General features: G+C 40.6%; 1 protein-coding gene across 2 annotated transcripts in view; it reads right to left on the bottom strand.

Annotated features, from left to right (window-relative positions):
* The window catches only part of ZNF423 (zinc finger protein 423), a 427104-nt gene that overhangs the window by 261865 nt on the left and 146154 nt on the right, over positions 1–19085 (bottom strand). For both annotated transcript variants that reach the window (XM_020985128.2, XM_078150083.1), the window contains one exon: positions 16464–16664. In XM_020985128.2, the coding sequence (XP_020840787.1) occupies positions 16464–16664 (201 nt within the window). The remainder of the gene's footprint in view (positions 1–16463; positions 16665–19085) is intronic.

Genomic DNA, 19085 nt, shown 5'->3' with positions numbered 1-19085 from the left:
CTGCCAAAAAATTCAACCAATACTTTATCTTTATTTTAAGCCTGTATGTGAGTTAAATATCATTTGTACTTGCTCTTTTCCTCCCCTGAAATTCTCCCTCTTACTTTCTCTGGTCGTCCCATGTATTCTTCTGGCTTTCCTTACAGTTTTTCCCTTCTCTGCCTTCTTTAGGCAAGAACCCAAATGTGTGGGTATGTGCACATGTGCATGTATCTGTGCTGAGCTGAGTTCCAGATGCCAGAGAGCTGGAACAAAAATGGCCTTAGTGACACTGCTGCCCTCAGAATGGTCTCCTTGAATCCAGATGGAAGTAGATTGGCCGTGGGGGGGGGTTCTAGTTATTTTGTTTTAATACCCTATCTGACCTGGGTTAGGGTGATATTCTATGGCCCTGACTGTTCCTACTGACACCAACAGAGCTTAGAACTCACAAATGAGACCACAGAGGAAATTAACGTCGGTGCTGTCATAGAAAAATCACCAGATCAGAACACTGGGACATACAGGTCCTAGGCACAGCTCTACAGCTAAGTAATTCACAGTGTGGTCTTAGGAAAGAAAGTCCTTTCTACTCTCCCAAAAAGAATATGTAAAGTAAGGAATTGACTAGATGACCTTTTCGGTCCTTTACAACTTTGATACTCAAAATTCTCTTATGATTATAACCCAATCTTGGGAGAGGGGAAAGCAACAAAGAAACCTATCCAAAGCTTTGAGACCCACATATCCTCATTGGGAAGGTGAGGTTCCTCAGTTGTATTTGCCTCTCTATTCCCCCGGATCAGTGTCAGCGAGGCCATTTTTGTTAGAATTCTGCAGCATCTGGAGCTTAGTGCAGGGGGTGAGGGGGAGACAGAGAGAGAGAGAGAGAGAGAGAGAGACAGAGAGAGAGACAGAGAGACAGAGACAGACAGAGAGACAGAGAGAGAGTGAGAGGCTTCTTATTTAGAGAGAGAAGGCAAAACCAGAAGGACTCATCAGCTCCCCAAGAGAAGCTCATCTAACTCTGGGTAAGTACTACACTGTACCACCACATCATAAGGGGACTGAGGATACTTCACCTGATACTAATGGCATAAAAGATCATAGAGAGCATATTATTGTTGAAAATAACATTAAACATAGACTGTTAGAATACAATTTCAGAGATGGAAGAGACTTTAAAGATTAGGAAATGCAAACTCTTTGCTTTAAAAGGTAATAAACTGAGGCACAGAGAGGGGAAATGAGATTCACAGGAAATTTTCAAACAAAGGTTGGAAGGCCACCCATTAGCTTCATCGGAGGGAGGATTCTCATTCAAGGAAGAGTTTGGTTAGAAGGATCTCTGAGGACATTTCCAATTCTGAGATTCTATTATACCGTGAATTTTAGTCTAAATGGCGGCACAGAAAATGAAGGACACAATTAATCCTAACACTAAGACAACCCAGAGGGGAGGTTAAAGGTGTGGAACGGGAAGAAAAGTCACTTTTGGCTTATAATCTCATCACATTTTATTAGACTAAAAATAATAAGATCAGACTTAGGAAAAAAATATTCAGCTTCCAGGTTCCAGAGATGACTTCTAGATCAAAACCAGTCTCTTTAACCTCAACTGGGACCACAGTGTAGGTATCATAACCTTCTTCACATGAAAATAATAGCTAGCATTTTGTAACTGATAAATGGTGAGATGTTATTATCAACACTGTCACACTTGACATATAATAGGGGCTTAATAAATGCTTATTGGCTGATTGAAAACTATTCTTCATTTGGAAAAGAATTCACAACAGATTTTCTTAAAAGAGCATGAATCTTGAACGCATTAGATGGCATTCAGTATCTGCTTCCCTTTCCAGGAACAGGTATTCATTCTGCAAAAAGCAAACTGTATCAGTACCGAAATTCTCTAAATCTTCTGAGGGTGACAGCAAGTACAATCACGGAAAAGCCAACAACTCTCACCTGGGAATCAGGCATCTGATAAAAAGTTGGCTATAGAGAAGCCACCACTTACCACTCACTTGCTAGGGCCAAAAGTTGATGGTCACCAACCATTTTAGGGACCTTTCATTATATATGACTAACAGGATAAAGGAAGATATAATAGGGTCAGAGTCCAGAGCTCTGTGGCTAGTAAGTAACTCTCTGTTGCTCCTCTGGGAGAGGAAGAACAGAGATGCACTTCCCTCTGGGAGTGTCTGTCTGTGTTCCCTCAGTATATTGAGTCACTGGTGGCATGCTGCTAAAGCACATTTGTTTTAGCTGTTTCCACAGACTTAGATCTGGAAGAGACCTTTGAGATTACCTAGTGCAATGCCTTCATTGTACACATGAAAAAACCAAGACCTAGGAAGTAGGAAGGATTTACCAGCAGCCTCATACAACTAGTTTTAGTGGCTGGAGTAAGATTAACAGCGAAGGGAATACATATTTTATTAAGTGTCCACTATCTTCCAGGCACTGTGCTAAGCACTTTTAAAATATTATTAGATTAAAACCCAACTATCCAGAATCCCCTTTTCACTACAAGGACATGGCATTCCAAAAGGAAGCCACACTACTTGAAGGCTTCTATTATTTGTGTTCGTATTTTGTCTCCCACATGTGAATGGAATCTTCACCTTGGCAGGAACCACATATTTTTAGCAAAGGAACTCCCCAAAGGTAACAATTCTGCTTTCTCCATTGAGTTAAGAGGTCCCCAAAGCCATAGACCATCTCTCCAACAATACAGTCTTCCACATGTCCACTTTTTCTCTGTCACAGTGCCTCATAAAGGAATCCAGGAGGGGCCTGGAGTCAGGAAGATTCATCTTCCCAAGTTCAAATCTGGCCTCAGGCACTTACTAGCTGTGTGACCCTGGGCAAGTCATTTAACCCTGTTTGCCTCAGTTTCCTCATCTGGAAAATGAGCTGGAGAAGGAAAAGGCAAATCACTCCAGTATCTTTGCCAAGAAAACCCCAAATGGGGTCACAAAGTGTCAGACATGACTGAAAACTACTTAACAACAAACATAATTGCCATTACATTAAGACACCCAAGTGCCTAAGCAAGCCAAAAATGTCATACAGTTTACCTGGTTTTATAAATGGCTGGGCTTTGGCCATCACAGCTGCCTTAGGAAATATCTAGACGACAGACATTTCCCATGGAATATACACATTGACCTGAAGAGGTCTGCTACAGAACAAAGTCCCAAGAATGCTCTTCCAAACTGAATGAAAAGAGTTAAACAGGTCATTCAATCCTCTAGCCCAGTCAATCCTCTTTCAGAGTAGTAGGGCATTTAACATTAAAATATGTTGAATAAACAAAAGGTGACACACTTTGTGACTGAAATACATACATGGAGTAATAAGACCATTCAACTTTCTGCTACACAGTGAGTGACAGTTCTACTTTCCAGAAGAACCAGCTAGAAACTCAGGTGGTTAATAATTATAATGATGATAATAATGATAATAATAGTAATAATGAAAATCGTGTGTTGAATGGTGAAACTGATTAGTACAAGTGTTCATGGGTCTGCTATTTTACTACAAATGTGACTGGGGGCAAGTTACTTAGCCTGACATCAATTCCTCCTCTATAAAATGAAAGGGTTGGATTCAGTGGCCACTAAGAGTCTCTCCAGTTCTAAAATTTATGATCCCATGATCCTTTTCTGGCAGCATGATAGAAAGCAAAGAGTAATGGATTTGCTACAGAGGTCAAGTTCAAATCCTCACTCTGATACTTTCTATTGGTGTGACCTTGGGCAAGTACCTTTGTCTCTGGCCCTCATTTTCTTCATCTATAAAATTAGGTGATTGAACTTAATGGCCTCTGAATTCCCTTCCAGACTTAAAGGTTTGATCCTATGATCCCACAGCCTAAAACCCAAAATTTGTTTCCATGTAAGAACTCTTCCCACATGAATTCCCATTGCACATTTCTGTCTATTTCAGCTAGTGGGGTCCACACTAAAAATTTTGGGTGGGACAAAGTGGTGGGAGCAAAAAAAAAGTTAATTTCTGCTTAGAAGAAGGAGGAAAAGAAAAAACCTGCAAGTCACTTTTGCACTTGGTGCTCATAAGAAGAGAGAAGAGTAGAAGGTGCCCTCATAAGCCATGTTTCAGGCACCATTCATGACTATCAGATAGAACATGATAGATATCCTAGGCTTAAGTGCCCCATCAGCTTTCAGAACACCACCTCTGCATCTTTACTCCATTTAGAGATATAAGACCTCTGTCTATGCTCTTAAAGTCATTGGCCAACATCAAGCCTCTTACCAGCTTTCACTGGTATAACTAGTAGAGTAAAAGTAGCTTAAGGGCAGAAATTATTTCATCTTTGTATAACACTTGAGCATAGTGCATTAATGCTTAATAAATGTTTGCTAAATTGAATGATTCCCTAAGGAAAGCAGCACTTCATCACCCACCATCAGGTCATCTTCAAATAGGGATGAGGAAAAAGTCCATCAGAATGAGGTGCTGGGATGGATATGACAGAAAGTAAGTTAGGCAGGTATGCCACTTATGGTCTATATCACACAATTTAACATTTGTGTCATTTGGCTCCAAGGCCTTGCTAATTATAAATCTTATCTCCCCAACTACTTTGCAGCCTCTTCCTTTAAAAGGACAAAGTCTGTCTGCTTTCAATATATCTCTCCCAATGTCTAGCACAGGGTTGGCCAGCACACAGTGGGTATCTGAATCGAATGGGTACTTATACTTCACAGATTTACAGTCTAAAATAGATAGCATCAATAGGAACGGATGATTATTCACCAGAATGGATGTCGAACCTCAATCCAGGGAGCTAGTTTTGACTGCCCCCCGAGACCTAAACACTGTTCCGCTCATTTTGGCAGAAGCAAATATCAACTGACTCAAAGCTTCGTAATAAGCAAGATAATCTGGGGACGCAATATGAGAATCTCACCCCACTCACTTCTGCCTAAAACTATCCTCCATTATCTTCTTGGCGGGGTTTTGGGAGGAAGAGAGGGAGGAGGGAAGGAGGAAGGAAAAATAGAAGGATTTATTAAGCAACCACAACACGCCAGGCACTTTAAAAATACTAACTCATTTGATCCTCACAAAACCCTGAGAGCTAAGTGCTATTATGATCCCCATTTTATAGTTGAGGAAATTGAAGCTGACTTGACCAGGGTCACACAGCTAATAAGGCTAAGGCTGGATCTGAACTCAAGTCTTACCGACTCCTGGCCCAGCATCTTATTCATTGTGCCACCTGCCTTGTGTATGAAATACATGAATCATATCAGGTATTTCATTTGGATTCTGTTCCAACGCATGAAAGGCTAGAAGAACCTGGAAAAACCAACAAGACTTTAAAAAATGGTCAAAGTAGCAAATACCCAGCTGTGTGAGGATGACTCTTTAGTTTGGAGGTGCTTCAGGGACCTCATAAAATGTTAAGAGCTAAGAAAGGACCTTAGAGATCATCCGTTCATTTTGTCTCCCCCAACAAAATATAAATTCCTCAAAGGCAGGGACTTTTTCATTTTTATTTTTTGTAGTCCCAGTATCTAGTGGATATTTAATAAATGCTTTCTGGTTGATTAATCTAACCTAAGGGTTCTTAATCTAGGGACCATATACTTAATTTTATATTTAAGTCTAGCTATAGATAATTGTATTTCAGTATAATTAGTTTCTTTTCTAATCCTGTGTGTTTTATTTTATACTTTTAAAAACATTCTGCTGAGAAAGAGTCTATACACTTTACCATATGGTCAATGGAGAACATGAAACCAAAAAAAAAAAAAAACCAAATGGTTAAGCAGGCCTGGACTAACCCAACCCTTGCATTTGACAAATGAAGAAATTGAACCCCAGAGCAGCTTGACCTTGGTAACATCACAGAGACAGTAAATAGCTAGGGCAGTATTTGAACCAAGGACCTACAACTCTAGAAGCAGTGATCAATCCATAATACCACTGTCTCTCTTGGGACAGGGAGGAGTAGGGGGATTAGAAATGCTGTAGTTCAAACTGCTCTCATTTGACAGATGAGGAATGTTGTTGTTCAGTCATTTCAGTGGAGTCCAACTCTTTCATGACCCCATTTTGGGTTTTTTTGGCAGAGATACTAGAGTGATTTGCCGTTTCCTTCTCCAGCTCATTTGACAGATGAGGAAACTGAGGCAAGCAGGACGAAGTGACTTGCCTAGGGTCTCAGCTAGGAAGTGTCTGAGATCAAATTTGAACTCAGGTCTTTCTGACTCCTGATCTGGGGCTCTATGGACTGCACCACCTAGCGTTTTCCAGATAAGGAAACTGAGGCTTCATCTGTGTCTACAGTCACACAAGCAGCAAAGCCAGGACTTTAGCTGTGGCCTCGTAAAGTCAGTGCTTTTTCTCTTGCCACACACCATACTGACTCTTCAAGAAATGTTGGTTGTGTGTGTATGTTATTTTTTTCCCCTGGAAATCAAACCTGAGCTACTGGTTTTTCTACAAGTTAGCTCATGCTTTCTATATTGTTAGATTTGTTATCCAATTTCTGCGAGACGTATAACTCCAAAAATGTGATACCAGGATTTGCTTTGTGTAATTGAGCCAAGGTGGTGACATTTCATAAATCTGGAGTCTTCAAAGGAGGTTAATGAAACTAGCCTCAGAAAACTAACTCCCCAACAGATTTACCACCGGAGACCTGGAGCGCTGTTACCCAAAGACTGAATTCTGAGCCATAGACACACCACAATTGTGCGACTTACCAGAAGGCTTTGTAATGGAAAACGATTACTCTCACAAGCAGGCAATTTAGGGAGAGTGTCAACACTCACTCTGCAGGACTCAAGAAAGACACTGACCACCTACCCCAATCTTCTGCTCTTCTTCCAAATGGCCACACGCTAGCACACACTCACATCCAGGCGTGCCTCGCTTTATGAGATGTCAGAGTCGCAGAATCTCAGAGCAAGCCCAAGCCTTAGGGGCTAGCGAGGCCAACCTATACCATCTACAACCTACTGCGCAGAAGCTCATCCAGACCCTTCTTGAAGACTTCCCATGAGAGGAAGTCTCACTACCTCAGAAAGAAGCCCACTCCACTGTGGATAGCTCTCACTCTTAGGAAGTTTTTCTTTCTATCCACCTACATGCAACTTTAGGACAGCTAGGTGGTGCAGTGGATAAAGCATCAGGCCTGGAGTCAAGAAGACTCATCTTCCCAAGTTCAAATCTGGCCTCAGACACTTACCAGCTGTGTGACCCTGGGCAAGTCACTTACCCCTGTATGCCACAGTTTCCTCATCTGTCACATGACCTGGAGAAGGAAATGGCAAACCACTCCAGTCTCTTTGCCAAGAAAACCCCAAATGAGGTCATAAACAGGCGAACACAACTGAAATAACTAAACAAATGCAACTTTAAACACAAATCTGCCTCTTTGCAATTTCCACACATGGCTCTTGGTTCTGCTCCGTCTAGCCAAGTATATTTCATATGCTAGCCTCTCAAATAAAGTACATGAATGCAGTTATCATATAATGTCTTCATATACTCAGTCACTTGCACACTATACAATGCACACAATATGTGCTCTGCCTTAGTGAGGGATACCTAAGAACTCATAAAATAGGAGAAAAAAATCCTAATCAATCATGAGGAAGGCAAGTGCTCTCTGTCTTTCCTTGTCTCTGTCAGGAGTTTGCATTTCAAGTCCTGGCATGATATAGTGGAAAGAACACTGAATTTGGAACGAGGGAGCCTAGGTTCAAACATGGACTCTAACACTTATTAGCTGTGCGGCCAGGGACAGGTTAAATAATCTCAAGCTCAATTTTCTCATCTTTAAAATGTAGATAATAATACTTTTACTATCTGCTTCACAGGTCTATCATGAAGAAAACACATTGTAAACACTAAATATCTATCTAAAGGTGAATTACCACTATTTAGACCCTATAAGAAATATGGAGCTAAAAAGAATTGTTCTCCTGGTCCCCTATTCATCCTTTTAATAGTGTGTTTTTTACATAAACAGAGTGAAATCAAGTCTCTATACCTGAGTTGACATGTCTGGAGTTAGGTCAGCTCAGCAGCATAGATGTAGAGCTAGAAAGGAAGAGGTGTATGGGGGGGAGGAAAGGGGGTGCAGGGCAAGTATGTGGGGGTAGTTATCTAGTCCAACATGCCCATTTTATGGATGAAGAAACTGAGCCCAACTTCCCTGTGCTAAATTAAATTAATTACCAAAGTTCACAATGGTAGAAAGTAGAAGATTCAGCATTCAAACCCAGGTCTCTGACTCCAAAATTAATGCACTTGCAACTATATCATCTTTGTCTTTCTATTCCCAGTCACTAGCTTGGTGCCTGGCACATGATAGGTACTTAATAAGTGTTTGTTTTTTGACCGACTGAATGACTGACCTGTGTGGAGAAGCCCTACACATGAGTTAGGGGTCCCCCACGGCCAAGCTGAAAAGGCTGCCCCTTGGCCTTCTGAAAAAGGCAAGAACATGTCGGTATCATACAAAGGGAGAGGGGAAATTTGTTACTCTTAAATTGCAGGGATGGCCAGATTAGTGGGAAAGAGTCAGGCTCTGGCCAAGATGAGACTATTCAAACAGCACCAAACCTAGTAATTAGAGCCCACAGGTCACTTTGGCCACAGCTGTATAAACTAGGTGTGTAATTAACTTTCTCCTCTGGCTCTTGACTCAACATAATTTCACTTTCTCCAGCAAAAGGAGGAGTGTTGTTCAGAAGTGTTTTTTGGAAAATACTCTCAAGTTCCAATCATACAAAAGAGACACTTTAAAAAATTAATTCCTCTACCCTTTTCTGTGTTGTTATTTCTCTAACTTCAGCATTCAAGAAATAAGTGTTTCTCTGAGCAAGAGACTTGATACTCTTGGGGTACACAAAGGAGGGCTGGCTTTCCCACTCCTCCATTCCAAACTCACCAGATAGATACCTGGAAAAGCTACATCAATTTCCATTACATTCACTTCCAAATGGGGCCCTGAGCTAGGAAACACTACAAGAAGAAACTTCATTTTTACACCACCTCCAACCCTCTGGACCCCCAACCCAAAAGGCGATTTCTGTTACTTTGGGCTGAATTTTGTTACTTTAGGAGCTGAAAAAAAAAGTGTAAGAAATTCTAATATTAGGGCTGTAGACATTTATTGAGCAACTACTACATGCAAGGAATTATGATATCAAAATGATGCAGACATTATTATTGTCAATAGCCTCATGCAACACTAACACAATCATACCTCATTAATAAAATCTAAAGTATACATGTTGGGGTGGGGGGATGTGTCCATCTGAATTGCTCACTATATTGAAAGGCAACCTCAAATCTCCTAGATGCCAAGGCTGCCTCTCTATCCACTAGGCCACTCTACCTTCATTAGAAAACATGCTCAGATTCCAGTGCAAGGGCAATGTTTTAGCTACCTTAGAGAACAACTGGACAATTTTCAAGTAATTCAAAAAGTGCCTGTGTGGAAAATCTGGGACATTTTCAAGGTAGGTACAGTGATTGAAGTGTTTGCTCTGATGAGAGAAAGTAGTGAGGCCAGCCTTGGACTTAGGAAGATCTGGGTTCAGGTTCTGCCTCTGACACATACTAGTCCAGATGACCAAAAGACAATTCTCTTAACCTCTCATTGTCACAGATAGTTCTCTAAGACTATAAACTATGGCAAGTTCCCAACGCCCATAACAGGTCTGGACCAAAACAAGCAAAAAGAAAATTGTTTTAAAGGGCTTTAAAACTTTCTAACTTAAACTAGGCTAGCAAGCTATTGCCAAATAAGAGGTCCTTAGGGGACCTACTTAAATGAATAGGTTACAAATTATTGGTAATTAGCCTACTAAATGTATGTAAACATCTGAGATCATCTAGGAAAATCACTATACCTGAACAGAAAGTGCCTCAGGCTCCCTATTTAAGTATCTTCTAAAGTAATTGAAAATAGGTTGTCCTCTGAGGTAGCTTAAACATTCCCTCTGCAACCTTTTTCACACACACAAAAAAAAACAACAACTAAGCAATCTCCCTGTTTCTGAATTGTGCATGGGTAAATTTCAGCTCAGGTCCTCTTATACCCAATTCTGAATTAGTATGTCAAGTCAGACCTACCAAATCTAGGGTTTCATTGAGGTAGGCAATAAAGATGCAAAAGTTCTGAAATTTATATTCTCAGAGAATTGCCTAAGGTACTGAAAGTTAAGTGACTTGTCCAGGGTCACACAGACTGTATGTATCAGAGGCAGGATTTTAATGCAGGTCTTCTTTACTGCAAAGCAGCCTCTCTTTCAACTACGCTGTGCTACTTCCCATGGCAAGAATTAGACAAGATTTAATGTAACTTTAATAGATTTGCTGTTTCATGTACAATCATCTTTTTTTTTATTCTACTATGCTACAGAAATGCTTTGTTTTAGTTCATAAATTAAACAAATTTTTTAAAAAAGATTTAATGTAACTTACAGTTAGGACAGAAATCTTCTGATTCAATGACATGTGCCTGGATATAATAATCTAAATTGTTGCTCAGTCACGTCCAACTCTTTGTGACCCCATAATTTTCTTAACAAAGATAATGGAGGGGGCAGCTAGGTGGCACAGTGGATAGAGCACTGGCCCTGAAGTCAGGAGGACCTGAGTTCAAATCCAGCTTCAGATCAAACACTTGACACTTACTAGCTGTGAGACCCTGGGCAAGTCACTTAACCCCAATTGCCAAAAACAAAAAACAAAAAAAACCCACAAAGATAATGGAGTGCTATTTCCTTCTCCAATATATCTCCACTTCACAGATGAGGAACTGAGGCAAATAGAGGTTAAGTGACTTCCCCGGGGTCACACAGCTAGTATCTGAAGCCAGATTTGAACTCAAATGTCCCTGACTCTAGGCCAGTGCTCTATCTACTGCATCACCTAGCTGTGTGCCTGGAAATTATTATATTCTAAATAAATACCAAAGAACAAAGGATGCTCACTTTCTTAAGATATCCAACTAATATAGGATCTTAGTTAGATCCTATTTAGTTTAACTACTCATTTTAAAGATGAAGAAGAGAAAACCCAAAGAGGGGTGAGGATGGCTTGCCTAAGTGACTTAGCAGCAAGGTCAAAACTAGAACCCAGACAAACATAATACAGTCAACGAGATGATGTTTTTATTACATAATTATTACATCAAGATCTGTGACTTTAGTGGAAGACTGAAATAGACCCCAACCTATTTTTAACATATAGTATAAGTCACAGAGAATGACCAAAAGCTCAGAAAGCTTAAGTGCCCCCCCACCCCAGCCAAGGGAATCGAGCCCAAATCTTCCTCACTCCAAGACTGGCACTCAATACGCTATGCTGTGCCACCTCTCACAGAATTATTGTATGGCATTGTATTAATCAATCATTGCATTGTTGGCATATTATTAAAATAATTATTAATACAGTTGACAGGCAGGATTGTCCAATAGACAGAGAGTCACAGAAACCATGGATCCCTGGATCTATGAAAAACTAGGTTCAAGTGCCCTTTCTGACACACACTTGCTGAGTGACTCTGGGCGAGTCACTTAACCTCTTACTTCCCTAGGCGATTCTAAGACCAGATGTAGTCTTAGCCACACTAGGAAAGGGAGTTTCTTCATTGATGAGTTACCAATACTAAAGAGATCATAGGTCCAGTCTCTATTTCTGTCCTATGTTACTAATAACAAGGACCTGGAATTAACATGTAACAATAGTTCATATTTCTATAGTGCCTTAGGGTTTAAAAAGCACTTTCTTCAACATGAGGTAGATATTTCCAAATCATTTTAACATCATTTTCCAGATAAGAACTCAAGCCAAGGCCTGAGTAGATGGGCTCAAGGCCACACAACTATTAAATGTCTGGGCCAGGATTCATACCCAGGCCGCCCTTCACTCTGAGACCAATACTTAGCATACTACACCTCAGTCTACAAACAAATCTGCATTACTGTTAGCATTCTCTTTCAAGTCAAGGTTAGTGACTACTTAGTGATTTCTCAGGGAAGCAAGTAAGCAGTGCCTAAGAAAGACAAGGAGTAGAGTGTTTCATGCAGTTTTGCCAGTCCATATCCACCTTGCTACAACTTACTATAGAAAAATTATAGGTAGACCCCCTCCCTGGAAGGTAATATAATAAGGGAAGCTATCTCTGGCTTCTGGTCAGAAAGTACCTTCTGGTTAGAAGTGACCACGTGTTTACAGCAATCCACATTTTCTCCTCCAAAACTTTGAGAGTTTCCAAATTTCATTTCATTTATTTATTTTTATTACATTTTAAGTCCCAAACTGTTTCTAAGCATCCTTTACTTGTCCTGTCATCGATGGAAGTGTATTTCCTACCTAGAGATGGCAAGATCACCAGGCATGGACAGCCAATGACTTGAGAGAAATAGTCACTGTTCTTTGGGTACGAGGTTGTAAAAGATATGAGATGGAAGTCTAGGAAGCCAAAGAGACCATGTACTGCCAAGATCTGCTTTGTATTTCTGGGTAACAAAAAGTATGTCATCATTGTCTGAATCAGTCACTCATATATCATTAGTAACTTTCTTTTTTGTCAAGTGCATTCATATCCATTATCTCATTAGTCCTCAGAAAGACTTTATCAGGTAGATGAGGGTTATTATCACCATTTCGCAGATGGGAATGCTGAGGATCAGAATAGTGAAATTTAATTCAACAGACATTAAATGACTTGTCCAAGGTCACATGCCTAGCACATGCATTTGGGATCCTGGTGTTCTGACTCCTCATCCAGTATATTTTTCCATAACTTCATTCCACCTGACATCAGGCTGACCAAGGCACTGTTTTTCCCTCCTTCTAAATATGCACTGGTATACCCCAACTGAGGATTTGACCTAAGTTTATGGAAAACAGGACATGCTTCACCCATTAGAGTTCAAAGGACATTTAAATGGTAGTTTGAAGGAGGATAGCTTTACAAAACTGTATTAATTTAATCCACTACCTGGACCCTAATTATATCAAGTGCCCATGTACACAATGTGGGGGCTACTTGGGCAGTAGGCCTGGAATGATAACAGCCTTGTACTGGATCAATTGCTAGGCACATTTCGATACTGACAGTCTTTTGCTGGACCATCCTTCTACACATCCACAGTTTGAGGGGAAACACGCCAGCCTGGAGAAGCAGACCTAGATCTCTAGTTTTGAGAGACCATGGATGTAAAGAGCTAGCATTTATGTAGGACTTCAAGGTGTGCAAAGAGCTTTACCTATATTATCTCATTTGAAGTAACGTCTCCTAAAACAAGACTCATTCAGTAAAGTTTTACTGAATGTCTACCAACTCTCCCAGCCCTTTGCTAAATGCCGGGAATAGCTCAAATGATCATACATTTAGAACCCAAAAGGTCTTTAGAGTTTGTCTAGCTCAGCCACCTCATTTTAAATCTGAGTAAACTGAGATCAGAGAGGTTAAGTGACTGATTCATGATCATACAACTAATAAGAGTCATTGGTACAACTCAAACCCAGGTCTTCTTGACTCCAGGGCCAAGCTCTCTTACCCTCTAAATCTTTCTATCCCTCAGCCTCTCTAAAAGAAGGGGGCATTGGCCAGATGTTAATGAGTCTTCAATTCAATTCAACATGGGTTTATCCAGTACCTACTATGTACAAGACATCCAGTTAGGGCACTAGGCACAGAACTGTAAAGACAAAATAAAAAAATGGCTGCTCCCTTCAAGAAGTTTATAATCTCCTAGGATGGGGAGGACAAGGAGGGGAAGGAACCTATATTTACAACATTCTTATTGGCTAAACAAATGGAAAAAAGGAAAAGCTCACACCTAAAAGCATATTACTGGTCTGATGTAGACTGACCCTGATTTGCAGCAGCTAAACATGCACACACACACACACACACACACACACACACACACACACACACCCCACAAATTTACTCAACCTTTGGAATTTAAGAATCAAAGACCCAAGGGGAAAAATATCTCTGTGCATCTTCTGTCTGTGTCAAAGAAGCTGCTCCCAGACTAGGTTACACCTTTATCGTGCTATAATGAATTTCTAAGGGATCCTATTATGCATGGCAGTTTCCCCTGCTCTTTTGAGGAACTTCTGCCTCCCTTCCAATACTCTCGAGTTTCAGGGCTATCCTAGCTCCAACATCCCCATGGAAGTCATTAGTTAAGTTCTATTACAGCCCTCAGAAGAGTATTGGTAGATACTACCTACATTGATCAAGACAGCTGGGGGTGACACAAACAATGTTACTTTAGATTCGGTGACGAAATCCGAACTTGTCAATAAGGTAAACGGCAGCAACGGCTCTGCTAGATTAGCTGGAACAGAAAAGGCTCTGCCTTTCGGTGACACTGACCCAGACTCAAAACAGTTTATCTACCATTTCTCATCTTCTGCAGAGACAACCCCCCACTGTGATGGCCCCCAAAGCCTGAAAGTCCTTCCCAGGCTTTGTCATATGCCAGTGACAAAGGTTGAGGGGAGGAAAATGGGGGTGGGGAGAGAATTAGAGGCAGCTGTGAATAATAGAATTTTTTTTAAAAAAGCAGTTTTGCTGCATTCGAAACCTCGAAGTAGGCTAACAAAGTGTTGCCTAATAGAGATCCTAAAGGGACCTGGTTTAATGAATAGATAAGAATGATTTTTAATTAGGGCATCAATTGCATGGAAATAAATGAACACTTCCTAAAGGGCAGAACAACAGCTTCTTCTCTTGGCTAAACCAGCTCTACCTCTAATCTTACTTATGTTATTTATTTGGTTATCAGACCCTTTTCTCAAGCAAGGTATACTGAGCCCCATAATCCACAGACCTGCTGCACTCTGGTTCCAGTTCTACCACTAACTAGCTCTGGGATCTTACAGTTGGATTAACTTTTTTTGTGTCATGTACCCCTTTAGCAGTCTGGCATATCCAGACCCCTTCTCAGAAGTTTCATTTTAATAACTGAAGGAAATGCTAACTATCAGGTAAACATTAGTGAAGGTTAAGATTTCTTTGTTTTTTCCTACCCAATTTCATGGATCTCAGGTTAAGAATCTTTGGATTAGATGAACTCTAAATTCCTTCCTAGTTTAAAGGGTCTTATGATTATAAAGGGAAATGCCTTGCCTAGCTCTTACGGAAATTACCAAGAATGAGAAATAATGAGTATGAATTAGTGAGGTTTTTTTTCATTGTATGAAATGAGGCCAAGTTGGTCTGGAGTTTAAAAAGGCTTTTGAGGACTCATCTCATTTCCCATTGCTACCATAGCCACGATGAAGATGCTGGTGCCCAGCCAAGAATATGGAGGGCAGGCATGGGGTCATTTGAGAGAGAGACTGAACAACCTTCTTCCCTCCCACAGAAAATATCACCAACAGCTGATTTTAAAACTTCAAAGATAGAGCAGGCAAAGAGTCTGGGACGTAAGAACTTATGAGTAGAGAACATTCTGTCACCAAAACTCCAACCACTGAAGAAAATGAAGTCAGCTTCCGCAGATTAAAATTGATACTGTCTTGTTTAGACTTCATCATTATAATTTGGGCCTTGGCTACAAAGGTGTAATATCAAATGAACAGGACAGATGCCGCCTCAGAGAGTACCCCTACAATGGGCCATGGGGGCCAATATGTGTTTTGCAAATCTCCTTCAACCTCTTAATAAAGAATCGGGTTCCCATATCCACCAACCTCACTGGGCTGATTTTGTTGAATCTTATGAAACATCAATGGTATCTCAGCTGTGGCATGAAGAAGGGGGTGGGGGCGGAGGCAAAATCAGTCTGAAATTATTCCCTTTAATGTATGGACATACTCAGCCTTCTCCAATGGGTTAGGTAGACAAACAAAGACAACACAGGGCCAAAGTCCGTGAAGGCAGCAAACACACTACCTGCTCTTCCTACACAGAAGGTGTGCAACAGGGAAGCAATGGAGAACAATCCTTAAGGAAGCATTCATTTATTACAATCTTGCATTTAAAAGGCTTATGTTTCTGCCTCTCTCCGGTTCTACTGACTGGCCTAATGCTGCAGGTTAGCTTTTTCATGGCGTTCTCCACACTTAAGCAATTTAACTTTGTACTAATAATTCCTTAATTACTGTACTTCCAAAAAGAATTTTGGGGGCAAACATATGCCCATCCACACTTGTGCACTCATACACAAACACACACACATACACATACACACTCAATGTGCTATGAAGTTCTAGTTTTTTGGTGGGGGGATCAAACCATAATTACTGTCAGCATGCCAACTGAAAAGCTGTTGCTTTTATTTTTAATTTTATTTAAAACGTGAACACAGGCTACCCAAGGCACCACAATAAAATTACATTAACTGTAAAATTACATTATTAATTCTTTAATCTCACTTGAGGCTTCAAGCTGTTGCTATGTCCAATTACCCATCTAACCACCTGTCAGAATCACGGCGCGGGTTTAACATTACCTCCAGGACAACGGTGGGCCCGGTGATCTGTCAGGTCCGCCAGTGACTCGAAGTCCTGCTGACAGTTATCGCAGGTGTAAATTGACTCATCCTCCATGTCTTCATCTTCCTCATTTCTCTCCTCTTGGCTCGTCACGCTGTTCCTGTCTTCCAGCGCCCGGCTGCCTTTCGAATCGCTCTCCTGCTCCCCTCCTAGGCCACCTGCCAACAGGAAGAATACACTCCACTGTCAGTCGCTGCGGTCTCAGGAAAGGTTTTTAAAAGGAATAGCCCCACATTTATTAAGATACATTTAATTACTTTACCTCCCACTTCCCATTATTCTTGACACCTCTCAGTATATTAATCTATGTGTTTTTTTATGTCACGCAGTGCAATAATTCTCAACTGCATTCTTTAATTCTTAGTGTGAATCCTCCAGAGATACTTCCTTATCATCTTCCTTAGCATGTGGACAGCATATGCATGGTTAGCTCTCAGTTTTGCTGAAACTCGTTAGCATCTCACCACCCCAAACTACATTTTTACTTGCAAACACAAAAATCCACAAGCATCACTACCATTAACCATCATGCCAAGGTAAAGCCTATCAAATGGAGCCAGCTTCCCCCCCCTTAACTAAACACCCCTAAAATGTCACATCACTGAAAGCAGCACATGTGTGCCTTCATTTTCCTTATCAAAGCACATCCCAAACCACATTACTTTATCCATGAACAGAGGCAATAATCGTATTTTGCTGTGATGTTACACTCCAAGCTCCTGCTTGATACAGGGATGACATTATTCCCTGAAGCGAGGTTCCAAGTTGGGCATAATGTCATCCTACATTTCTGGTAACCATGGCCATGTAAGATCACAAATGAAAAAAATTAAAACAATAGGAACCAGTTGCCCAAGAGCCATTAAAAAAAAAATAACAACAACCCATATCAGGCCATAACCCTTTGGTCAAGCAATTGCAAAGCAATGATAAAGGGAAAAATTAAATACTTGTACAGAAATGTTGCTATTTACAACAGCAAAAGCCTGCTTAATGATTGGTGAAAAGCTAAAGAAATTGCAGCACATCAGTGCAGTGGAGGTCTAGGTTGCCATAAATAATGGCAAGGATAAGATGGAAAATGTGGTAAATTTGGTATGAAATAAGGCAAAGTGAAAAGGAGAGCTCCAAGAATTGCATGGACAATAAAGATGGTTTTTATTTCCTAACATGAATACACAATCACAAAGATCAGAAGAAGTTCTTGTTCCACTCATTTTCCATGGATGCTTGAATGTTGCCATATCTTTTTCAGTGCAAACGCTGATGAGGCACAGAATCAAAGAACCAGCTGCCCTACTAGCCGAATATAGAGAATACGAGAATCTTGCCCCAAGTTCCCACATCCTACTTTAGCAGATCAACCTACAGATGATCACAATGATGAACATGATGATGATGATAAGAGCTATGACTTATATAGCACTTTAAGGTTTGCTAATGAGCACTTTACATCTCATTGTATACAACAACCCTGTTGTTATTATCCATTTTTTCAGATGAGGAAACTGAGGCCAAAGAAGATTGAGTATATGAGGAGGGACTCCAACCCAAGACTTTCTGAGTACAAGTTCATTGTACTTCTTCCCATTTCTCCCCAATGATGATGATGATGATAAGAAAAATAGTGATGATGAATACGAAGATTTTTATCCAAATATAGCTTTATACTTTTACAAATTATTTCACATCTATCATCTCATTTTGTAGACTTTTAGAATCTTGAATATTAAAACTAGATACAATCTCGAGAGACTATCCATCTTGGCACCTCCCTCTTGAAAGGCATTAGTATCCCCATTTTACAAATGAGATCATTAAGATCAGCTGCTCAACATCATATCATTATTGAAAGAGTTGGAACAAGATCCTAGGTGTCCCAGTTCCTATTCCAATGATTTTTTCATGTCAATTGATCACCATGGGAGCTTGGCTAGTTGATTTTTGCTCAATACTTCAATATTTCAAGGATCTTTGATTACATGAATGTAGGTACTCCTCCCCCTGACTCTCTATATACCTGAATGGAGTCTTGAATTGCTGTGGCCAAAAGAAAGAAAAAAGCATTACCTGGTGGCCAACCTTCTTTGAACTTCTCTGAGATTTGTTAGGTTAGGCCTCAGATAACAGAGACACCATTTGTTCTACCTGAAATCTTTTCAACTTAGCAGGACTTTTCAGAACTTGGGCTTTATTGACTTAGCCTTTCAAGAACTCAGGGACATATCTCCTGCCCCTCACGAGGAAGCATGGGAAGAAGACTTAGGTGGAGAAGTTTATATCATATTGGAGACAAAAAGGAACCATCGTTGTCTCCCCAAGCGTTGCAAATCAAAATGCACAAGGTCCTCACTATCTTCCCCAGATGAGTCTTCTTCTGGGCCAGAAATTACCATGATTGGCTTGGATTAAGAGAGAATTCATTGCTGGGGAGGGGCTGTGTGTGAAAAGGCAATGCATGCTGCCTGGTGCCATGTACGTGAAGATGTGTTTGAGCAGCATGGAACAGTGAAGGGAGCATCCTGTCCATTAGAACAAAAGCTCTTGATCTGGGGTTCATGGACCCCCAAATGGAGAGA

The sequence above is a fragment of the Phascolarctos cinereus genome, unplaced genomic scaffold, assembly GCF_003287225.1.
Source record: "Phascolarctos cinereus isolate Bilbo 61053 unplaced genomic scaffold, phaCin_HiC Scaffold_2;HRSCAF=192, whole genome shotgun sequence".
In the NCBI taxonomy this organism is placed as follows: domain Eukaryota; kingdom Metazoa; phylum Chordata; class Mammalia; order Diprotodontia; family Phascolarctidae; genus Phascolarctos; species Phascolarctos cinereus.
Note: the sequence above shows the minus strand (reverse complement) of the source record. Positions and strands in the feature narration are given on the sequence as shown.